Raw genomic sequence first — 21,167 nt, 5'->3', positions numbered from 1 at the left:
TCTGTTATCACTTTATTATTTGAAGAAGTATTGTTTAGAATTCAATTGGGGAAATCCTTAAAAAAAATTTTTCTGGAAACATCATTCATTAGGGGCGGCACGGTGGTGTAGTGGTTAGCGCTGTCGCCTCACAGCAAGAAGGTCCGGGTTCGAGCCCCGTGGCCGGCGAGGGCCTTTCTGTGTGGAGTTTGCATGTTCTCCCCGTGTCCGCGTGGGTTTCCTCCGGGTGCTCCGGTTTCCCCCACAGTCCAAAGACATGCAGGTTAGGTTAACTGATGACTCTAAATTGACCATAGGTGTGAATGTGAGTGTGAATGGTTGTCTATGTGTCAGCCCTGTGATGACCTGGCGACTTGTCCAGGGTGTACCCCGCCTTTCGCCCGTAGTCAGCTGGGATAGGCTCCAGCTTGCCTGCGACCCTGTAGAACAGGATAAAGCGGCTACAGATAATGAGATGAATGAGTCATTCATTAGCAGGTAAAAAAGAAAAGAAAGTAATTTAACGTGTTCTGATATCATAAAAATGTTGTAAGCCTGACGAGTCCACAACAGCAGTAACAGAATCCAGGAGTGCCTTTTGTTTAAATTTACCTCACAGAACGTTCTTACAAAAATTATTACCAATACTTGTTACATTGGGCGGCACGGTGGTGTAGTGGTTAGCGCTGTCGCCTCACAGCAAGAAGGTCCGGGTTCGAGCCCTGTGGCCGGCGAGGGCCTTTCTGTGTGGAGTTTGCATGTTCTCCCTGTGTCCGCGTGGGTTTCCTCCGGGTGCTCCGGTTTCCCCCACAGTCCAAAGACATGCAGGTTAGGTTAACTGGTGACTCTAAATTGACCGTAGGTGTGAATGTGAGTGTGAATGGTTGTCTGTGTCAGCCCTGTGATGACCTGGCGACTTGTCCAGGGTGTACCCCGCCTCTCGCCCGTAGTCAGCTGGGATAGGCTCCAGCTTGCCTGCGACCCTGTAGAACAGGATAAAGCGGCTAGAGATAATGAGATGAGATGAGACTTGTTACATTTCTAAACAGTCCTGAAGTAGAGATTTTGTGCTACGTAGAATGTTTAGTGGAAAGCAGCATCTCTGGGTGCATTTATGTTTTGTTCTCATCCCACTGATGGCTTTTGTGTTGTTATTATACCAAATAAGCTGAAGCCAGTCAACACAGCTAATGTAGACAGTACCATAGTCTAGTGTTGTAGTCAAGACCACCTAAACCGAGACCAAGTCATGACCAAGACCAGAGTGTCTTGAGACCAAGACAAGACCAAGACTTTGAGGGGTTGAGATCAATCAGAGTTAAAAAAAAAAATTAAAAAAAAAAAAAAAGGCAGGGCAAGACCAAGTCAAGCCCAGAACCAGACCGATGGGGTGAGGGAGGGGTAATGGCCATTAACAGGAAGAAAAATTTCAAATTAGCAATGAGTCATGTTATTGGTTGCATTTGAACCAGGAAATTTTGCATCCAATCAAAGTAACGATGTTAACAAATAAATCAGAAAATACACAGGCAATTTAGTGAAACCCCCACAGTTGTGGTCTTGATCAGTCTTGAAATAAAATCCTGAGTCCTCCATGTCTGAGACCAAAAAATGTGGTCGATTCCAAGACGAGACTGAGACCATCATAAAGTAGTCTTGAGAGCAGTCTCAATTACTCCAACACTACCATAGTCCTTCATTTACAACTCACGTATACTTAACAGTTATTCCACGAAATCGAGTCGTACATGAGCTGACAGCCGACGAGGCGCGTAGCACCGAGTCGGCTATAATCCATGTATGACAAGACTGAGTGAAATAATTGTTTGATTCTATCCACATTCACTGGATTTTGAGAAACGGAGCATTTTTATTTTTTGCAAATTCGATAAATTAAAACTTTATCCAAAACATCCGACAAAATAATTTCCGCTTAGAATGTAAACAAACCGGCAAAATGACAGTAGCAATTTGTGAAAAATGCTATAATAATTATTGAAAAATAAAATAAAAGATACCATCAAATACTTTCATTCCATATTTTGTTGCTTTTTTTTGGTCTTTTTTGGGGTTTTGTTGTCGACTAGTTTTATTTCGTTCTCGATTGGTTCAGCAAAACGGTCTGCCATTTTGTTTTTTTCTACTCATGGTATATAAGCTGATATCCTAGTAGTAGAGTAGCCAATCAGAGCATGCGATTCTTAATATCCAGTGAATGTAGATAGAATAATTACATTTAGCCTATCTACTATACTACTACTATATAAAACAGCAGAGTTTGAGTACGAGTCTGAGGACGCTAAGGATGCCAGACGGGGCAGAGAGAGCAGAACAACCCAGCGCCGATGGAAATATGTGTTGGTTCAGTCTGTTCTGCCATCAGTGGCATCTCACAATGGCACTTCAAGAATTCAAAGTGTCTGGATATGAGACAGTGATGATAAATTTCCAGTCCAAGTAAAATCCTACAATCGGTGTCCTCCCTGTGCCCCTGCGATGGACTGGCATCCCATCATGGATGTGTTCCCGTGGGTGTGTTTAGAGGGACATTTTACCCATTTCCTATTGTTAAGGTTGTTCAGGGCAGGTTACATGGCATGCTTTTTTTTTTTTGTCTGATTAAATTAAAAAATGAGATAAAAAAAAGAGAGGCTGGTGAGGAAAGCTTTACAGCTGCTTTGACGTACAGTGGTGCTTGAAAGTTTGTGAACCCTTTAGAATTTACTATATTTCTGCATAAATATGACCTAAAATATCATCAGATTTTCACACAAGTCCTGAAAGTAGATAAAGAGAACCCAGTTAAACAAGTGAGACAAAAATATTATACTTGGTCATTTATTTATTGAGGAAAATGATCCAAAATTACATATCTGTGAGTGGCAAAAGTATGTGAACCTTTGCTTTCAGTATCTGGTGTGACCCCCTTGTGTAGCAATAACTGCAACTAAATGTTTCCGGTAACTGTTGATCAGTCCTGCACACCAGCTTGGAGGAATTTTAGCCCATGCGTCCGTACAGAACAGCTTCAACTCTGGGATATTGGTGGATTTCCTCACATGAACTGCTCGCTTCAGGTCCTTCCACAACATTTCAATTGGATTAAGGTCAGGACTTTGACTTGGCCATTCCAAAACATTAACTTTATTCTTCTTTAGCCATTCTTTGGTAGAACGACTTGTGTGCTTAGGGTTGTTGTCTTGCTGCATGACCCATCTTCTCTTGAGATTCAGTTCATGGACAGATGTCCTGACATTTTCCTTTAGAATTCGCTGGTATAATTCAGAATTCATTGTTCCATCAATGATGGCAAGCCGTCCTGGCCCAGATGCAGCAAAACAGGCCCAAACCATGATACTACCACCACCATGTTTCACAGATGGGATCAGGTTCTTATGCTGGAATGCAGTGTTTTCCTTTCTCCAAACGTAATGCTTCTCATTTAAACCAAAAAGTTCTATTTTGGTCTCATCCGTCCACAAAACATTTTTCCAATAGCCTTCTGGCTTGTCCACATGATCTTGAGTAAACTGCAGACAAACAGCAATGTTCTTTTTGGAGAGCAGTGGCTTTCTCCTTGCAACCCTGCTATGCACACCATTGTTGTTCAGTGTTCTCCTGATGGTGGACTCACCAATGTGAGAGAGGCCTTCAGTTGCTTAGAAGTTACCCTGGGGTCCTTTATGACCTTGCCGACGATTACACACCTTGCTCTTGGAGTGATCTTTGTTGGTCGACCACTCCTGGAGAGGGAAACAATGGTCTTGAATTTCCTCCATTTGTACACAATCTGTCTGACTGTGAATTGGTGGAGTCCAAACTCTTTAGAGATGGTTTTGTAACCTTTTCCAGCCTGATGAGCATCAACAACGCTTTTTCTGGGGTCCTCAGAAATCTCCTTTCTTCGTGCCATGATACACTTCCACAAACATGTGTTGTGAAGATCAGACTTTGATAGATCCCTGTTCTTTAAATAAAACAGGGTGCCCACTGACACCTGATTGTCATCCCATTGATTGAAAACACCGGACTCTAATTTCACCTTCAAATTAACTGCTAATCCTAAAGGTTCACATACTTTTGCCACTCACAGATATGTAATATTGGATCATTTTCCTCAATAAATAAATGACCAAGTATAATATTTTTGTCTCACTTGTTTAACTGGGTTCTCTTTATCTACTTTTAGGACTTGTGTGAAAATCTGATGATGTTTTAGGTCATATTTATGCAGAAATATAGAAAATTCTAAAGGGTTCACAAACTTTCAAGTACCACTGTAAGTGATAACAGGAATACACTTGTTTCAGACATGTAACTAAACGGATAAAAAAGCATGGCGTTCTTTAATTAATAAAAAATATCTCACAGCTAGCTGACAGCCGTGGTATAAGATGATTAAAACGCTTCGGGGCATGCTGCTTTTGGAAAATACAGTACTCAACTTCTGGGTGGTAAGGATAACATTGCTTTTTGCCTTGGGCCGCATCCTTTCTTTTTATCCTTCATTTGTGATACACAGTATTGTGATTTTGCCACATCACCCACCCCTAACCATACAACCCTCAAAACAGTAACCAACATGGCTTATGTTCTATTAATATGACTAATGGAACGCAATTGGCATTAACATCGAAAATCATTTAACTTCAAATGTCACTGATTTATTTCGATTTCAAAATTAGCAGGATTTTTTTTTCTGATTTCAATCATTTTGGTAATATTACAGAACCCTTAAAGGGGTATGTGTAAAAAAAAAAAAAAAGTTTTGAAAGGGTCTGGTGCGCATGTTATTTGATTTATGATATCTTCTGGTCCATTTCGTGTTCTCGCGTATATCCCTCTATACGGCCGTTCTCCTGTCAGAAAGGCTTCATTATATTTATGGAGTTCAGGCTTCTCTCATGTAGTTTCTCATTACACGAGAACCTTTCAAAAAATGTTTTTTTACATATGTCCCTTTAGGGGCGTCGTATGATAAAGTCAAATTGTTCTTAATAACGTCTGACACTATATTTTAGAGGTTATGAAAGTCAGATAGTAAGCATGTGGGGGCAGTCATGGCCTGAAGGTTAGAGAAGCAGGCTTGGGTCCAAATGATCACTGGTTCAATTCCTGGGATCAGCAGGAAAAAGGTGAGGGGAGTTGAATAAATGAACAGATCCCCTCATGTATCATGGCTGAAGTGCCCTTGCACAAGGCACCTAGCCCCCAACTGTTCCCTGGGTGCTGTGGCATAGCTGACCGCTCCTCTAGTTGCGTGTGTGCTCACTGATTCAGATGAGTTAAATGCAGAGGAGGAATTTCACTGTGCTTGAGTGTACATGTGACAAATAAAGGCTTCTTCTTAAGCATACTGGAAAGGCTGGCAAGTACCGCGGAGAGGTATGAAACTATAAACGTTGAAACTTTTTCCTTCAAACCCATGATGATCACAGGACCGATTTATTTTTTATTATACATAGAGGTCACTTTTTCCATGGAATAAAAACGTCTTAGAATAATAATGAGAAGAAATTTATTTATCACATGTATACTTAAGCACAGTGAAATTCCTCTTTGCATTTAACCCATTCTATTCCCTTCTTATTATAATATTCTATTCCTTCTTATTCCCTTCTAGCAGGTTTCATTCATTCGGGTTGATAGCATGCAATATTGTTAGTTTATCCTCCATGTATTACATGACTCTACCCAATGGAGAATGAGCGTGCAATATTGTTAGAATATTGCATGTTGTCAAGACAACACAACGTCACACATCAGAGATGTAAAACTTTTGCACTAACGAGCGACAGTGACAATTTGTAAACAAACATGGCCGCCAGGTTTGCTTCGTTAAAAACAGAATATTTTGAGAGAATTTTGGCTACCAGGTCACGCCGTTGTGTGTAGCTGTCAATGTTGATTTTAAAAATAACTAACTAATTGCACAGGGAAAAAATAATAATAAAATTTGGCTTGACTCCGCTAGTGTTGGCCTTTGCTAACACTACACCGACGAGAAGGCAACTGGACTGCCATGCTAACAGCACCGAGTCATGGGTAAGTTAGTGTTGGCCTTCACTAATGCTACACCGGCTGGAAGGCAGCCGGACGGCCTCAATGCTACACCGGCTGGAAGGCAGCCGGACTGCTTCAATGCTACACCGGCTGGAAGGTAACCAGACTGCTGCGCTAACAGCACTGAGTCACGGGTTAGCTAGCGTTGGCCTTCAAGAATGCTGATGTGAAGAGTGTGTATGTCTCATCTCATTATCTCTAGCCGCTTTATCCTGCTCTACAGGGTCGCAGGCAAGCTGGAGCCTATCCCAGCTGACTACGGGCGAAAGGCGGGGTACACCCTGGACAAGTCGCCAGGTCATCACAGGGCTGACACATAGACACAGACAACCATTCACACTCACATTCACACCTACGGTCAATTTAGAGTCACCAGTTAACCTAACCTGCATGTCTTTGGACTGTGGGGGAAACCGGAGCACCCGGAGGAAACCCACGCGGACACGGGGAGAACATGCAAACTCCACACAGAAAGGCCCTCGCCAGCCCCGGGGCTCGAACCCAGGACCTTCTTGCTGTGAGGCGACAACGCTAACCACTACACCACCGTGCCACCCCGAGTGTGTATGTATAATAATAATGGCTGCTTTTTTTTTGTGGTCTATCAGATATATTCCATTCAGCGGGCATGATATTGAACTCGTCTTCGACTCGTTCAGTATCATGCTAGCTGAATGGAATATATCTGATATACCACTCGACGCCCGCCAATATTATTTAAATATAGTATGCATTGTTTTGAGCCATTTGAGCACAGAGTCTATTTCAGCTTAAAATGTATATTAAAAACATTAATAATTATTTTTTATAATAATAATAATAATAATTATTATTATTATTATTATTATTATTATTATTATGAACAGCACTTTCCATTATATAAAATAAACAGCTAGATATAAGCTGACATTATATTATCATTCTTTTTTAAGTTACTAAGATTTGGATTAATCTCATTCAATTCCAGTGGACAACTTCCATAATGGTTGATATCACGATTGAGCACAGTGAGTGGACCCCTTATCTATACTATGTTATGAGCCCCTGGAGGTCACTGAACTTTAATATTCACTGCTGTAAGGGTTTTGAAATTTGAACATATGCTGCACAATATTTGGATTGGATTGATGAATTAAAATAGTTAAAACTAGTGTGGTTTAATTAGCAATGGATATAAATGTCAAGGCTTATACTGACATTGTTCATACTGCGCAGCTTAGACAGATAATAATATTTGAAATAATAATCAATGTTGAATATATCTACGTTTTCGAGAAACAGTAAAGACACACAAAACCATTTGTCATGCCTGGGGTTGCTCCTACCAGCAGGTGTGTGTTATCAGGTATGAGAGCAAATAAAGCCTTATTTGGAGTGGATTAGTTTTACATGGGAAGGAATTATCGGAGTGTTATCTGATTTTAGTCCTGTATGAATCTTTCACGTCAGTACTTTGTTGTTTTTTAACCAGCTTCGCTCTTACAGGTCTTAAAAGATTATGTCATATTTTACCTTCTACAAATGACCAGTTGAAATAACCCCACATAATATACTCACTGGCCACTTTATTAGGTACACCCATCCACCTGCTGTTTTATGCAGTTCTCTAATCAGCCGATCCCTCGACAGCAGCACGATGCATCAAATCATGCAGATACAAATCAAGAGCTTCAGTTAATTAATGTTCACTTCAAACATCAGAACGGGAAAAATTGTGATCTCAAAGTGTGACTTTCTTTCACTGTCGCATGGGTGTTGGTTTGCGCCAGATGGACTGGTTTGAGTATTTCAGAAACTGCTGATCTCATGGGGTTTTCACACACAACAGTCTCTAGAGGTTACACAGACAGAATGGTGCGAAAAACAAAAAACATTGAGTTGAGTGAGCGACAGAGCTGTGGGTGGAAACAAACGTCTTGTTGATGGGAGGTCAGGGGAAAATGGCCAGATTGGTTCGAGCTGCCAGGAAGGATATAGTAACTCATAGCAACTCTTTATAACCATGGTGAGCAGAAAAGCATCTCGGCATGCAACAGCAGACGACCACATTGGGTTCCGCTCCTGCAGCCAAGAACAGGAATCTTAGAATCAAGAACAAGGTCCTATTAAAGTGACCGGTAAGTGTATCTCCCACTAGTAAAAATTCCATTATATCTTGTGGAAAATAGAGGTTTTGTGCTTTTTCTTCAGTATATAGACACTCCAGGTAGCCATCTTATCTCTCGTCTCAAACAAAATCAAGTGTTGAGCGAGTTTAAAACGCACAACGATAATTCTACAGTATATACAATGTTTAAAACGACTTTAGAGAAGTAATGCTTTGGGGTGAAGTTACTATGGCCTACATAGATGTCATAGTCATGTGACCTATAATGATCAATTCATGATTACTAATGATTAAAATCAAACTCTGGACTAAAATGGATTAAAGAAGACTCAACATGCTGTTACTGCTGGCCTTTTAGTCAGAGCTTGGGTGATAAGTTTGTGAGGTGAAAAGTGAGACGCCTACAGTACGATGGGCCTTCTTCTGCACAGAACCAAGACTGCTCAAATAGTTTACATTAATCATTTATTTTACTGGTATTATATTTTATTGGTATGGGATGTTTACTGCCTGTTCTTGGCTGCATACAGGCATCCAAATAATAATTTCATTACACTAGTAGGAAGCCATGGTCTAATGGTTAGAGAAGCAGTTTTGGAGCTTTTTGGATACAAAAGGTTGTTGGTTCAATTCCCTGGACCAGCAGAAATGGCTGAACTGCCCTTGAACAAGGCACCTAACCCCCGGCTGCTCTGGGTATGTTGTACGTCGCTCTGTATAAAAGCGTCTGCTAAATGTGAAATGCCATTAAATGTACTGTGCATGATTCATATATCTGTTGGGTTGCGAGCTGGTCAGGGCTTCACGCATAGCCTTATTAATCCGTCCCTAGATTGCTTATCCATTATGGGTCGCGGGGGAGCTGGAGCCAATCCCAGCTGACACTGGGTGAGAGGCAGGGTACACACTGGACAAGTCATCAATCTGTCATGGCGCTAACACAGAGAGACAAACAGCCATTCAGACCGAGGGCCAATTTCGAGTCTTTGATCAGTTGACCTAATCGACGTGTCTTTGGACTGGAGGAGGAAACCAGAACACCGTAAGGAGAACATGCAGGTACAAGGAGAACATGCAAACTCCACACAGAAAGGCTCCAAGTCTAGCGCCAGGTTCAAACCTGGAACCTACCTGCTATTAATTTCTTAGCTTTTACCATAGCAAGCAAGCAAAAAAATGTATATATATCACTGGGGGCGGCACGGTGGTGTAGTGGTTAGCGCTGTTGCCACAGCAAGAAGGTCTGGGTTCGAGCCCAGCAGCCGGCAAGGGCCTTTCTGTGTGGAGTTTGCATGTTCTCCCTGTGGGTTTCCTCCGGGTGCTCCGGTTTCCCCCCACAGTCCAAAGACATGCAGGTTAGGTTAACTGGTGACTCTAAATTGACCGTAGGTGTGAATGGTTGTCTGTGTCTATGTGTCAGCCCTGTGATGACCTGGCGACTTGTCCAGGGTGTACCCCGCCTTTCGCCCGTAGTCAGCTGGGATAGGCTCCAGCTTGCCTGCGACCCTGTAGAACAGGATAAAGCGGCTAGAGATAATGAGATGAGATGAGATATATCACTGTCGCCTCACAGCAAGAAGGTCCTGGGTTCGAGCCCAGTGGCCGACAGGGGCCTTTCTGTGCGGAGTTTGCATGTTCTCCCCGTGTCTACGTGGGTTTCCTCCGGGTGCTCCGGTTTCCTCCACAGTCCAAAGACATCCAGGTTAGGCTAACTGGTGGTTCTAAATTGACCGTAGGTGTGAATGTGAGCGTGAATGGTTGTCTGTGTCTCTGCCCTGTGATGACCTGGCGGCTACAGATAATGGATGGATGGAGATATACGCGTACGTACATTATGACTGGGAAACCACAACAGCTTGCACCAATCACAGTGACCCCCATTGTACGGAATCCAGACAGACACATCGAGAACGTATAAACCACACAGAAAGGCTCCTGAGGTTCGAACCCAGAACCTTCTTGCTGTGAGGTGAATGTTTTTTTTTTTTTAATTAGATTTTGAAGGTTTGTGGTAAAGAAGAATCAAATCAGTGACATGGACGCAGAAGTGTGTAAAATGCACGAATATAAGAAAAAGGCAAATAAAGGGGAGGGGGGAAAAAAGAAGAAAAGAAAAAGCGTGCTTTATGACGTCACTGGCTTACAGCTGGAAGACAAACCGGAAACCCCTGTTTCAGTGTGTCGGAGCTTAAAATGTGTCGGGGTCTGAACGCGCTGTACGTACCGTTTGGACCCCACTTCTCTCTCAGGCGTTTGACTTGGTCCAGCGCCAGTCCTGTGCTCTCGTTCACATGCAGATAGCTGTAAACTTCCTCCACGCTCTTGGTGTGAGCGTTCTCCATGGCTCAGACGCGTCGGGACTCAGAGTCGGAGCAGAAAGAAAATCCTTTCCTCCAGGAGAACCGGAGAGCGCCGTGTCTCAGCGTGCACGAGCGCTGAGAAGGCACACGAGCCTGAAAGTTGTGCAAGAGGAGAGATGGAGGGATGGAGAGATTTCCCGGGAACCTTCTCCACGGAACATGCGGGAAAGGGCTGGAAAGAAAGGAAGAGGGTCTTGTCTTGTGTGTGTGTGTTTTCCCGAAGAGGTAGCAGCTGAGAGAGAGAGAGAAAGAAGGGAAGAGAGGTCCTCGCTCAGTACATCACATCCACTCAGCCCGAGTGCGCGCGCTCTGACAGGAGACGAGTCTGTGCGCGTCTCCGCTGCGTCCTGCAGATCAAAGGCAACTCGGCGCCGCGTTTACTCTTGTTTTATCGCGCGAGCTCCGGTCCTGACGCACCTCCTCTCCGCACATCCAGCCTGCTCATTGGACGAGCCGGATGTTCAAGGAGCTCGTGCGACCAGCCTTCATTGACTACCACACAGGGGCTGTGTCCCAAACCATATCGTACCATCCTGTCTACCTCACTATATCCATCTCATCTCATCTCATCTCATCTCATCATCTCTAGCCGCTTTATCCTGCTCTACAGGGTCGCAGGCAAGCTGGAGCCTATCCCAGCTGACTACGGGCGAAAGGCAGGGTACACCCTGGACAAGTCGCCAGGTCATCACAGGGCTGACACATAGACACAGACAACCATTCACACTCACATTCACACCTACGCTCAATTTAGAGTCACCAGTTAACCTAACCTGCATGTCTTTGGACTGTAGGGGAAACCGGAGCACCCGGAGGAAACCCGGGCGGACAACATGCAAACTCCGCACAGAAAGGCCCTCGCCGGCCACGGGGCTCGAACCCGGACCTTCTTGCTGTGAGGCGACAGCGCTAATCATTACACCACCGTGCCGTCTCAAGACAGGGTCGCAGGCAAGCTGGAGCCTATCCCAGCTGACTACGGGCGAAAGGCGGGGTACACCCTGGACAAGTCGCCAGGTCATCACAGGGCTGACACTTAGACACAGACAACCATTCACACCTACGGTCGGTCAATTTAGAGTCACCAGTTAACCTAACCTGCATGTCTTTGGACTGTAGGGGAAACCGGAGGAAACCCGGGCGGACAACATGCAAACTCCGCACAGAAAGGCCCTCGCTGGCCACGGGGCTTGAACCCGGACCTTCTTGCTGTGAGGCGACAGCGCTAACCATTACACCACTGTGCCGTCTCAAGACAGGGTCGCAGGCAAGCTGGAGCCTATCCCAGCTGACTACGGGCGAAAGGCGGGTTACACCCTGGACAAGTCGCCAGGTCATCACAGGGCCGACACAGACAATCATTCACACCTACGGTCAATTTAGAGTCACCAGTTAACCTAACCTGCATGTCTTTGGACTGTAGGGGAAACCGGAGGAAACCGGGGCGGACAACATGCAAACTCCGCACAGAAAGGCCCTCGCCGGCCACGGGGCTTGAACCCGGACCTTCTTGCTGTGAGGCGACAGCGCTAACCACTACACCACCGTGCCGTCTCAAGGCATCTATTTGTTTTAATTTTTTTCCCTTTGAATCCATCCATCCATTATCCTGTCCAACAGGGTCGCAGGCAAGCTGGAGCCTATCCCAGCTGACTATGGGTAAGAGGCACCCTGGACAAGTCGCCAGGTCATCACAGGGCTGACACAGAGAGACAAACAACCATTCACAGAACCACCAGTTAGCCTAACCTGCATGTCTTTGGAGAAAACCGGAGCACCCGGAGGAAACCCACGCAGACACGGGGAGAACATGCAAACTCCGCACAGAAAGGCCCTCGTCAGCCTGGCTCAAACCCAGGACCTTCTTGCTGTGAGGCGACAGTGCTAACCAATACACCACCGATTTTGAATCCAGTGTTTTTCCAGTTTAGCCATTTCATCTTTGTTCATCTTACTGGTTTGGGAGGCTGTACACTGTTACACTCACTTCCTCAATGTGTATGAAAATGACATGTTTTGTGAGGGATTTTTTTTCTTTTCTTTTACCAATTGTGGGCTGTAGTACTTAGCACTGTCGCCTCACAGCAAGAAGGTTATTGGGTTCATGCCCAGCACCCGACGAGGGCCTTTCTGTGTGGAGATTGCATGTTGTCTGTGTGGGTTTCCTCTGGTTTCCCCCACAATCCAAAGACATGCAGGTTAGGCTAATTGGTGGCTCTAAATTGACTGTGAATGTTTGGGTTTTTTTGTCTCTTATGTGTCAGCCCTGCAATAACCTGGCAACTTGTCCAGGGTGTACCCCGCCTCTCACCCACAGTCAACTGGGATAAGCTCCAGCTTGCCTGCGACCCTGTAGAGGATAAGCAGCTACAGATAATGGATGGATGGGTGTTTTTCCAATTTAGCCATTTCCTCTTTGTTCATCTTACTGGTTTGGGAGGCTGTACACTGTTACACTCACTTCCTCAACATGTATGAAAATGACATGTTTTGTGAGGGTTTTTTTTTTTCATTTACCAATTGTGGGCTGCATGGTGGTGTAGTGATTAGCACTGTCGCCTCACAGCAAGAAGGTTCTGGGTTTGAGCCCAGTGGCCGACGAGGGCCTTTCTCTGTGGAGTTTGCATGTTCTCCCTGTGTCTGTGTGGGTTTCCTTCACAGTCCAAAGACATGCAGGTTAGGCTAAATGGTGGCTCTAAATTGACCGTAGGTGTGAGTGTGAATGGTTTTTTGTCTTTGTGTGTCAGCCCTGCGATGACCTGCCGACTTGTCCAGGATGTACCCCGCCTCTCACCCATAGTCAGCTGGGATAGGCTCCAGTTTGCCTGCGACCCTGTACAGGATAAGCAGCTACAGATAATGGATGGATTTACCAATTGTACAATTTTCAGCCTGATTTTTTTTCCTGATTAACTTTTTTCTGTGGTTGTGAATTGAGAGTCTCATACTTCTTAAGCCCTATTCAGATTGGATTAGTTTCACACAGGGGAGGTGGAGAAATGTAATTATTACCTCATGCCAGGATCAGACTGCACAAATATGATTTGACATGATTTTTTGTGGCCGACAAATTTCCATCCATCCATCTATCCATCCATTATCTGTAACCACTTATCCTGTGCAGGGTCGCAGGCAAGCTGGAGCCTATCCCAGCTGACTATGGTCGAGAAACGGTACACCCTGGACAAGTCGCCAGGTCATCGCAGGGCCGACACACAGAGACAAACAACCATTCACACCTACAGTCAATTTGGAGCCACCAATTAGCCTAACCTGCATGTCTTTGGACTGTGGGGGAAACCGGAGCACCCAGAGGAAACCCACACAGACACGGGGAGAACATGCAAACTCCACACAGAAAGACCCCCATCGGCCACTGGGCTCAAACTCAGAACCTTCTTGCTGTGAGGTGACAGTACTAACCACTACACCGCCGTGCCACCCCTGACAAATTTCCTAAATGTGAATGATGGGAATGACAAACAGGCCTTGTAGCGTGACAATCAGAGAACAGTGATGTGGCATCTAGGATGCCAAACAACACCCTGAGGAAAAAGCATGTCAGAATTTTTTTTTTGCCTAGTTTGTCTACCCATAAAATGCGTTCCTTGACAGCCATGCTTGACAATTTCTTGACTCTTGTCCCTGATGACATTCAAGAATGTGAATGGTGATTGGTCAGGGTCAAACTTATAGTGTTGCCAGTCTCCTGACCAAGATATAGAAAGAATTTATGGGAATATGATTGCTTAATCTGACATGGTGACCATCATGAAAGACAAAGATGTAGCGTAGTCTGATCCTGGGAGAAGTATTTCTGAGATTTTATTCCTGTATGAATCCATTGTGTCAGTTGTTTTTTTACAGACTCTGCATGAATGCATCTGGAACGGTTATGCTGGAATTTACATTCTATAAAATGACCCGGTAATATACACTATATATCCAAAAGCATGTGGACACCTAACTGTAAAGACTGAATGTCCGATTTCAAAGCCATATTGTTTCTGCTTTGCTGTTATAACATGCTTCTAATTTTCTGGGAAGGCTTTCACTTGGTTTTTCTGTCAAAGTCCTTTCCACACCATTCATGGCACGTTTGGCAGTGCCGATCTCCGTTTTGTAGCCCTGCTTCAGATGGGTTAAATGCAGATAGGAAATTTCACAAGTGTGTGATGAATAAAGTTGTGCTTTCTTTCTTCTTAGCCTCTCACCTATATTACATAGCTAGGGTTACAGTGGGGGGCTAGTCCACTGGTAACTGCGAGAGTTTGACTCCCCACTCGCATCTGTATTGCAGCATGCCTTGCCAGATGGTAGTAGGCACCATTTTTATGATGGTCTTTGGTATGACCCGACCATGAGTAGAACTCGCAATCTCCCGATCAAGAGGCAGACACGCTAACCACTAGGCCACTCGCCAGTATTTTCTAACAGTGGTTGTGGGGATTTACATTACATTACAGGCATTTAGTAGACACTCTTATCCAGTCACGTACAATGTACCCAGAGCAGCCTGGGGAGTAGTTGGGGATTAGATGCCTTACTCAAGGGCACTTCAGCTATTCCTGCTGGTCCAGAGAATCAAACTGGTGACCTTTTGGTCCCAAAGCTGCTTCTCTAACCATTAGGCCATGGCTTCCCTATGAATGATTCTGAATGATTTGCTCATTCAGCCACAAAGCACAAGACACTGAGCGCTGATATCCGGCTGGGCTGGCATGAAGTTGGCATTCCAATTAATCCCAAAGGTTTTCTGTGGAGATGAGGTCAGGGCTCTGTGGAAGCCATTCGAAGTCTTCCATACCAACCTTGGCAAATCATCACTGTACATAGCTATCCCGGATGACGGACTGGGCCAGTGGGGCAGGGGCCCAAGGGGTCCAGGGGCCCGGGGGGGCCCATAGCGATGCCGATGCCAATTGTGACATCAGAGGGCCTCTATTCTCTAGGATCTTATGACTACTTACACTGTTATAGGGCATATCTGAAGAAAACAGAGGGAAGGGGTGGGTTGGTGGGCGGTGGGGGATGGTAATCAGAGGGCCCCTGGCCCTGCTGTAGTGCCCCTTGTGAAAACTCCTGAGACCATAACGTCTGCCAACTAGGGGTTCAAGGAAGTAGGGGGAATGCTTTCAGAGGATCCTATGATTATGAAAGCCCCTGCTAAGGGTCGTGACTTCTGGCTATCTGGGGGCCCTAGAGAGAGCCCTAACGGGAAAGTGTACATGTTACATGAAAGCGTACAGTATGTTCACATGTCACTTTATTTACTTCATTTACATGTTGCCCTCTGCTAGTTTGCGACCTCAGTAGCCTTTGTGTGTGTGTGTGTGTGGGGGGGGGCCTTTGCGAACTCCTGGCCCTGGGGCCCAGATCCCCCATAATCCGGCCCTGTATTGCCATACGGAACAGGTTCGGGCCAATTCATTCCAGTTAAAGGAATTCTTAATGCTACAGCATACAAAGACATTCAAGACAATTGTGTATTTCCAACTTTGTGCCAACAATTTAGGTAAGGCCTACATATGGATGTAATAGTCAGGTATCCATATACGTTAGACCATCCAGACTGACGTGTTGGTAATTACATCATCATACTCTATGAGAAAAAAGGTTTTCCACTTTTTCTTCAAGAAGATAAAGACACTCTGGGAATTGCTCTTTTCTAACGTCTCCTGCTGAATCCAAAACAAAACCAAGTACTGATTGCTTTAAAAAAACGCATAACAATAAAATACAGACCTTTAAAAGGACTTTTCAGAGTAGAGACACTTCCGGGGGTCCTTGGTAAGTTATTGAGTTACTTGCACAGGAACATGTTATGGTCATGTGACCTAGTAACGATCAAGCACAACTTACACAGCCACAAATCCTATACTATTACAAGTCTTTTAACTTTATACTTATAATTCTCACCAGAAAAGTATATATTGATAAGATAAACAAAGATATATTTTTTTAAAATCTGATAAGGAACAAAGTAGTTGGACACAACAAATGACCAAAATTAGTACTGTGTTGCCAAGCCTTTATTGGCAATTACAGCTTCAAGACTTCTACGGTAAGAAGTAATTAGCTTTTTGTAGAAGTGGTTCAGTTTTGGCCCATTCCTCATGGCAAATCATCCTCAATTCCCTAAGGTTACGAGGATTTTTCTGATGGTTTTAGTTTCAAAATCCTCCATAAATTTTAATGTGATTCAGCTCAGGAGATTGGCTTGGCCATGGAAAGCATGTGTGAGGTACACTATGTGGCCAAAAGTACACATGTAGACACCTGACCACCACAGCCATAAATGCAGATTCCAAAACTATGGGGGTTAATATGGAGTCGCTCCCCTGCTTTGCTGCTATAACAGCCTTCATTTTTCTGGGAAAGCTTTTCACTTGATTTTGGAGCATGGCTGTGGGGTACTTTCAGGTCATCCTGCAACTATTTTTGTGTAACTGTTGGTTTCTCTCTTATCTTCCTTATTATTAATCTGAGAGCTTGTTGTGAAATCTTGCATGGCACACCTGTCCAGGGATGAATAATTGTGGCTCCATGAACTTTTCACCCGCTTATTATTGAACCAGTTCTACTGACAGGAATGTTTAAGGGTTGCTATAGTTCTGTAGCTTTTTCCATTCAAGTATTTTCAATAATTTTATCCCTGACAACTTTAGGAAGCTCCTTCACCTTCATCACGACTCCAATTTGTTGTGTGAAATCGTCCCAATTAATGATGTCTGTTCTAATGATACCAGGTGCAACATCCAGGAGAACATTTTTTTTCTTTTTTGCAGCATTTATATCTTAAAATTGTTTGGCCTATTAATTCAAGTAAAATGTTATCCATATATCATACAATTGATCAATCATATATGGGTCTGAATGAAGCAAATTGTACTTTAAATTGCATTACAATTATGTGACTTTGGTTTAGTATCTCATGGCCATGCTAAACCAAATCATGTGCACATTGTTTAGTACGTTGTTCACACTAAATAAAAGAAAAAGATTATGTTTGTGGCTTCTCCAGGGAACTAAAAGAACCAGTGAGCAAAAATGAGAATGTTTGAAATGTGGCAAAATAGCTTTTGCACTAGAGACCTCATGACCCCTGGTTCCTATTTTTAAAATCAGCTGGTCCAGATAGGACTGTCATACACTGCCCGGCCAAAAAAAAAAAGTTGCACGCTAATATTTTGTTGGACTGCCTTTAGCTGTGATTACGGTGCACATTCACCATGGCATTGCTTCATCAACCTTATACATCATCATCACATTTAATTCCATCCAGAGTTGCATTAATTTTTTTCTTTACAGAATTGAACCACTCTGTAACGTCTTCTCCAGCACATCCCTAAGACTTTCAATGGGGTTAATGTCAGGACTCTGTGGTGGCCAATTCGTGTGTGAAACTGTTTCCTCATGCTTCCTGAACCACACGCTCACAAGCTGAGTCTTAATTTTATGCCTATGCTATCATGGAAGAAAAAAAAAACCTATCTAATCCATTCATAACCTGGTCATTCAGTACATTCAGGTCGTCAGCTGACTTCATTTTATTGCCCCATAACGTTGCTGAACCTTGATCTGACATTTTGAAGCAACCCCAGATCATAATGCTGCCTCCAGAGGCTTATACATTGACCACTATGCATGATGGGTGCATTGCTTCATGTGCTTCCCTTCTTACCCTGACACGCCCATCACTCAGGAATAGAGGAAATCTGGATTCTTCAGATCACATGACCTTTTTAATTGCTCCAGAATCCAATCTTTATGCTCCCTAGCAAATTGAAGCCTTTTCTTCTGATTAGTCTCACGAACAAGTAGTTTCTTGTGGCCACACAGCTATTTAAATCACAATCTTATGAGCTCTTGTCGCATCATGCCATGTGGAAATGCTCTTACTCTCACTATTAAACATAGCCATGAGTTCTCCTGCCTGATTTTTTTTTCTTAACAATTCAACTTCACCAAGCGTTTAAATGATCGCTGATCATGGTCAGTCAAATTTTTTTCCGACCACATTTCTTCCACAAAGTTGACTGTTCATCACTATCCTTCCATGTTTTAGTAATGCACTGGCCAGCTTTAATCCAATTCCAGTACTTCTAGCAATCTCCTTAGTTGTTTTCTTTGCTTGATGCAGGCCAATAATTGGACCCTTCTGAAACACGGTAACATATTTTCCATGAGCACAGGATATGTCTTCTGAAATGGTTGTTTATGAAATGAGAAGCTACTCACTGCATCAGTTCGGGTTAAAAGAACTGTTGCCAGCTGAATCATATTAATGACTGCAGTAATTCAATCAAAGGCTCTGAAGTATTTGCTTCTAAAATGTCATTAATGAAGCTTTCTCTCAGAAGATATTTATTTAACATTTCATGTAAAGAGTCTCAGGTAGGGGCGGCACGGTGGTGTAGTGGTTAGCGCTGTCGCCTCACAGCAAGAAGGTCCGGGTTCGAGCCCCGTGACCGGCGAGGGCCTTTCTGTGTGGAGTTTGCATGTTCTCCCCGTGTCCGCGTGGGTTTCCTCCGGGTGCTCCGGTTTCCCCCACAGTCCAAAGACATGCAGGTTAGGTTAACTGGTGACTCTAAATTGACCGTAGGTGTGAATGTGAGTGTGAATGGTTGTCTGTGTCTATGTGTCAGCCCTGTGATGACCTGGCGACTTGTTCAGGGTGTACCCCGCCTTTCGCCCGTAGTCAGCTGGGATAGGCTCCAGCTTGCCTGCGACCCAGAACAGGATAAAGCGGCTAGAGAGAATGAGATGAGATGAGTCTCAGGTATCAGCACTTTGGGGTGACCAGCACGTTTTCCACCATGGTAAAGTCTTCACAAGAGAAGACTTTGCATTTTTCAGTTTCTCAGTAAGATCACAAGATTTTTTTTTTTTTTACTTTAAGAGGAATTAAAAAAAAGATGCTGGTGAGGAAGTGACTGTTTATGTCTGCTAGAATGTAACATGAACTAACTCATCTCATCTACAATATTAAATGGAACTATACATAATTGTAAATGGTCAAAAAGCATGACGTGACATTTGTTAATAAATTAAAAACAGTAATGGTAAGCAAATTCCCTGCATTATCTGTAACCACTTATCCTGTGCAGGGTCACAGGCAAGCTGGAGCCTATCCCAGCTGACTATTGAGGTATTTCACCTGACGTCACAGGGTCACGTGACGCCCCGGTGTCCACCATTTTGGACGGCAAGCTAGCTAATGTCAACAACAGTAGCTAGTATGTTACTGTAGCAATATTTACGTTCAGTCATTTGGATGACTGTTAAAACCTTTCAGTCTCAAGTTTTTCCTTTACTGGATTTACTAGTTTACTGAGCTAGCGCGCGATGGCTCCCGGCTCGGCCGGAGAGCGCGCGATGGCTCCCGGCTCGGCCGGAGAGCGCGCGATGGCTCCCGGCTCGGCCGGAGAGCGCGCGATGGCTCCCGGCTCGGCCGGAGAGCGCGCGATGGCTCCCGGCTCGGCCGCCGAGCGCGCGATGGCTCCCGGCTCGGCCGCCGAGCGCGCGATGGCTCCCGGCTCGGCCGCCGAGCGCGCGATGGCTCCCGGCTCGGCCGGAGAGCGCGCGATGGCTCCCGGCTCGGCCGGAGAGCGCGCGATGGCTCCTGGCTCGGCCGAGCGCGCTAGCTCAGTAAACTAGTAAATCCAGTAAAGGAAAAACTTGAGACTGAAAGGTTTTAACAGTCATCCAAATGACTGAACGTAAATATTGCTACAGTAACATACTAGTTACTGTTGTTGACATTAGCTAGTGCTAACAGCTAGTTGCTAATACACTGCTACAACTACACCGACCCTAATAATACAGTTCTTGGTCATTGCCTGGTAACAGCAAATTTATAACGGGCCATGTCTCAACAGACTAAGAAGTTATTTCAATGACATTTAATAACATTTTGTTTATCCTGAGGACCGAAAGTAAATGAAAATGTGAACAAACCTTAGCTGTAATCAGATGGCGACCACCGGCTCCAGGGACGACCCACTGATGTAGGCATGTTACCCAGCCTGACACAAAATATTTGTAGGCATCCAAACTCGTATACGCTTTCAGATCAATACCTGTGTATGGCGATGGGTTTTTAACGACATAGGTATACAGATCATGTGGGCCGAAGTCAGGTAAAGACGAGGGCTTGGTGTACTTCCGTACGTCAGTGAACAATCCTGGTGGAAGCAGGTAAACGTCGTTCTCTAAGCCTGCTAACCTCAATTTTTGCAAATACCTCTCCCTCTGCTCGCCCTGTAAATGCCCTACGTGGCTGGATAGTGAAGGTGTTTTCTGCATCTCGCTCCTTTTTCTTTTATGTTTTTCGTTTGTCGCCTTCCTCGGATTCAAACTGATTCGAGCCGTGCCGTCCAAAATGGCAGCGTCACATGACTTGGTCACGTGAGTGAAATACCTCAATAGGCGAGAGGTGGGGTACACCCTGGACAAGTCACCAGATCATCGCAGGGCTGACACAAAGACAAACAACCATTCACACTCACATTCACACCTACGGTCAATTTCGAGCCTCCAATCAACCCAATCTGTATGTCTTTGGACTGTGGGGGAAACCGGAGCACCCGGAGGAAACCCACGCAGACATGGGGAGAACATGCAAACTCCGTCACTGGGCTCAAACCCAGAACCTT

The 21,167-nt window shown here is 44.5% G+C and overlaps 1 protein-coding gene across 2 annotated transcripts in view; it reads right to left on the bottom strand.

The window, feature by feature from the left end:
- Positions 1-10,890, bottom strand: part of atp2a2a (ATPase sarcoplasmic/endoplasmic reticulum Ca2+ transporting 2a) — a 110,826-nt gene extending 99,936 nt beyond the window's left edge. The window contains exon 1 of one of the 2 annotated variants that reach the window (XM_060932333.1): positions 10,374-10,890. In XM_060932333.1, the coding sequence (XP_060788316.1) occupies positions 10,374-10,491 (118 nt within the window). In that variant the 5' untranslated portion in view covers positions 10,492-10,890. The remainder of the gene's footprint in view (positions 1-10,373) is intronic. The other variant, XM_060932334.1, reaches the window with a different exon arrangement.
- Positions 10,891-21,167: the final 10,277 nt, after the last annotated feature.

Source organism: Neoarius graeffei, chromosome 10 (genome assembly GCF_027579695.1).
Source record: "Neoarius graeffei isolate fNeoGra1 chromosome 10, fNeoGra1.pri, whole genome shotgun sequence".
Taxonomy (NCBI): Eukaryota; Metazoa; Chordata; class Actinopteri; order Siluriformes; family Ariidae; genus Neoarius; species Neoarius graeffei.
The sequence above is the reverse complement of the archived record's forward strand: the minus strand, read 5'-3'. Positions and strand labels throughout refer to the sequence as shown.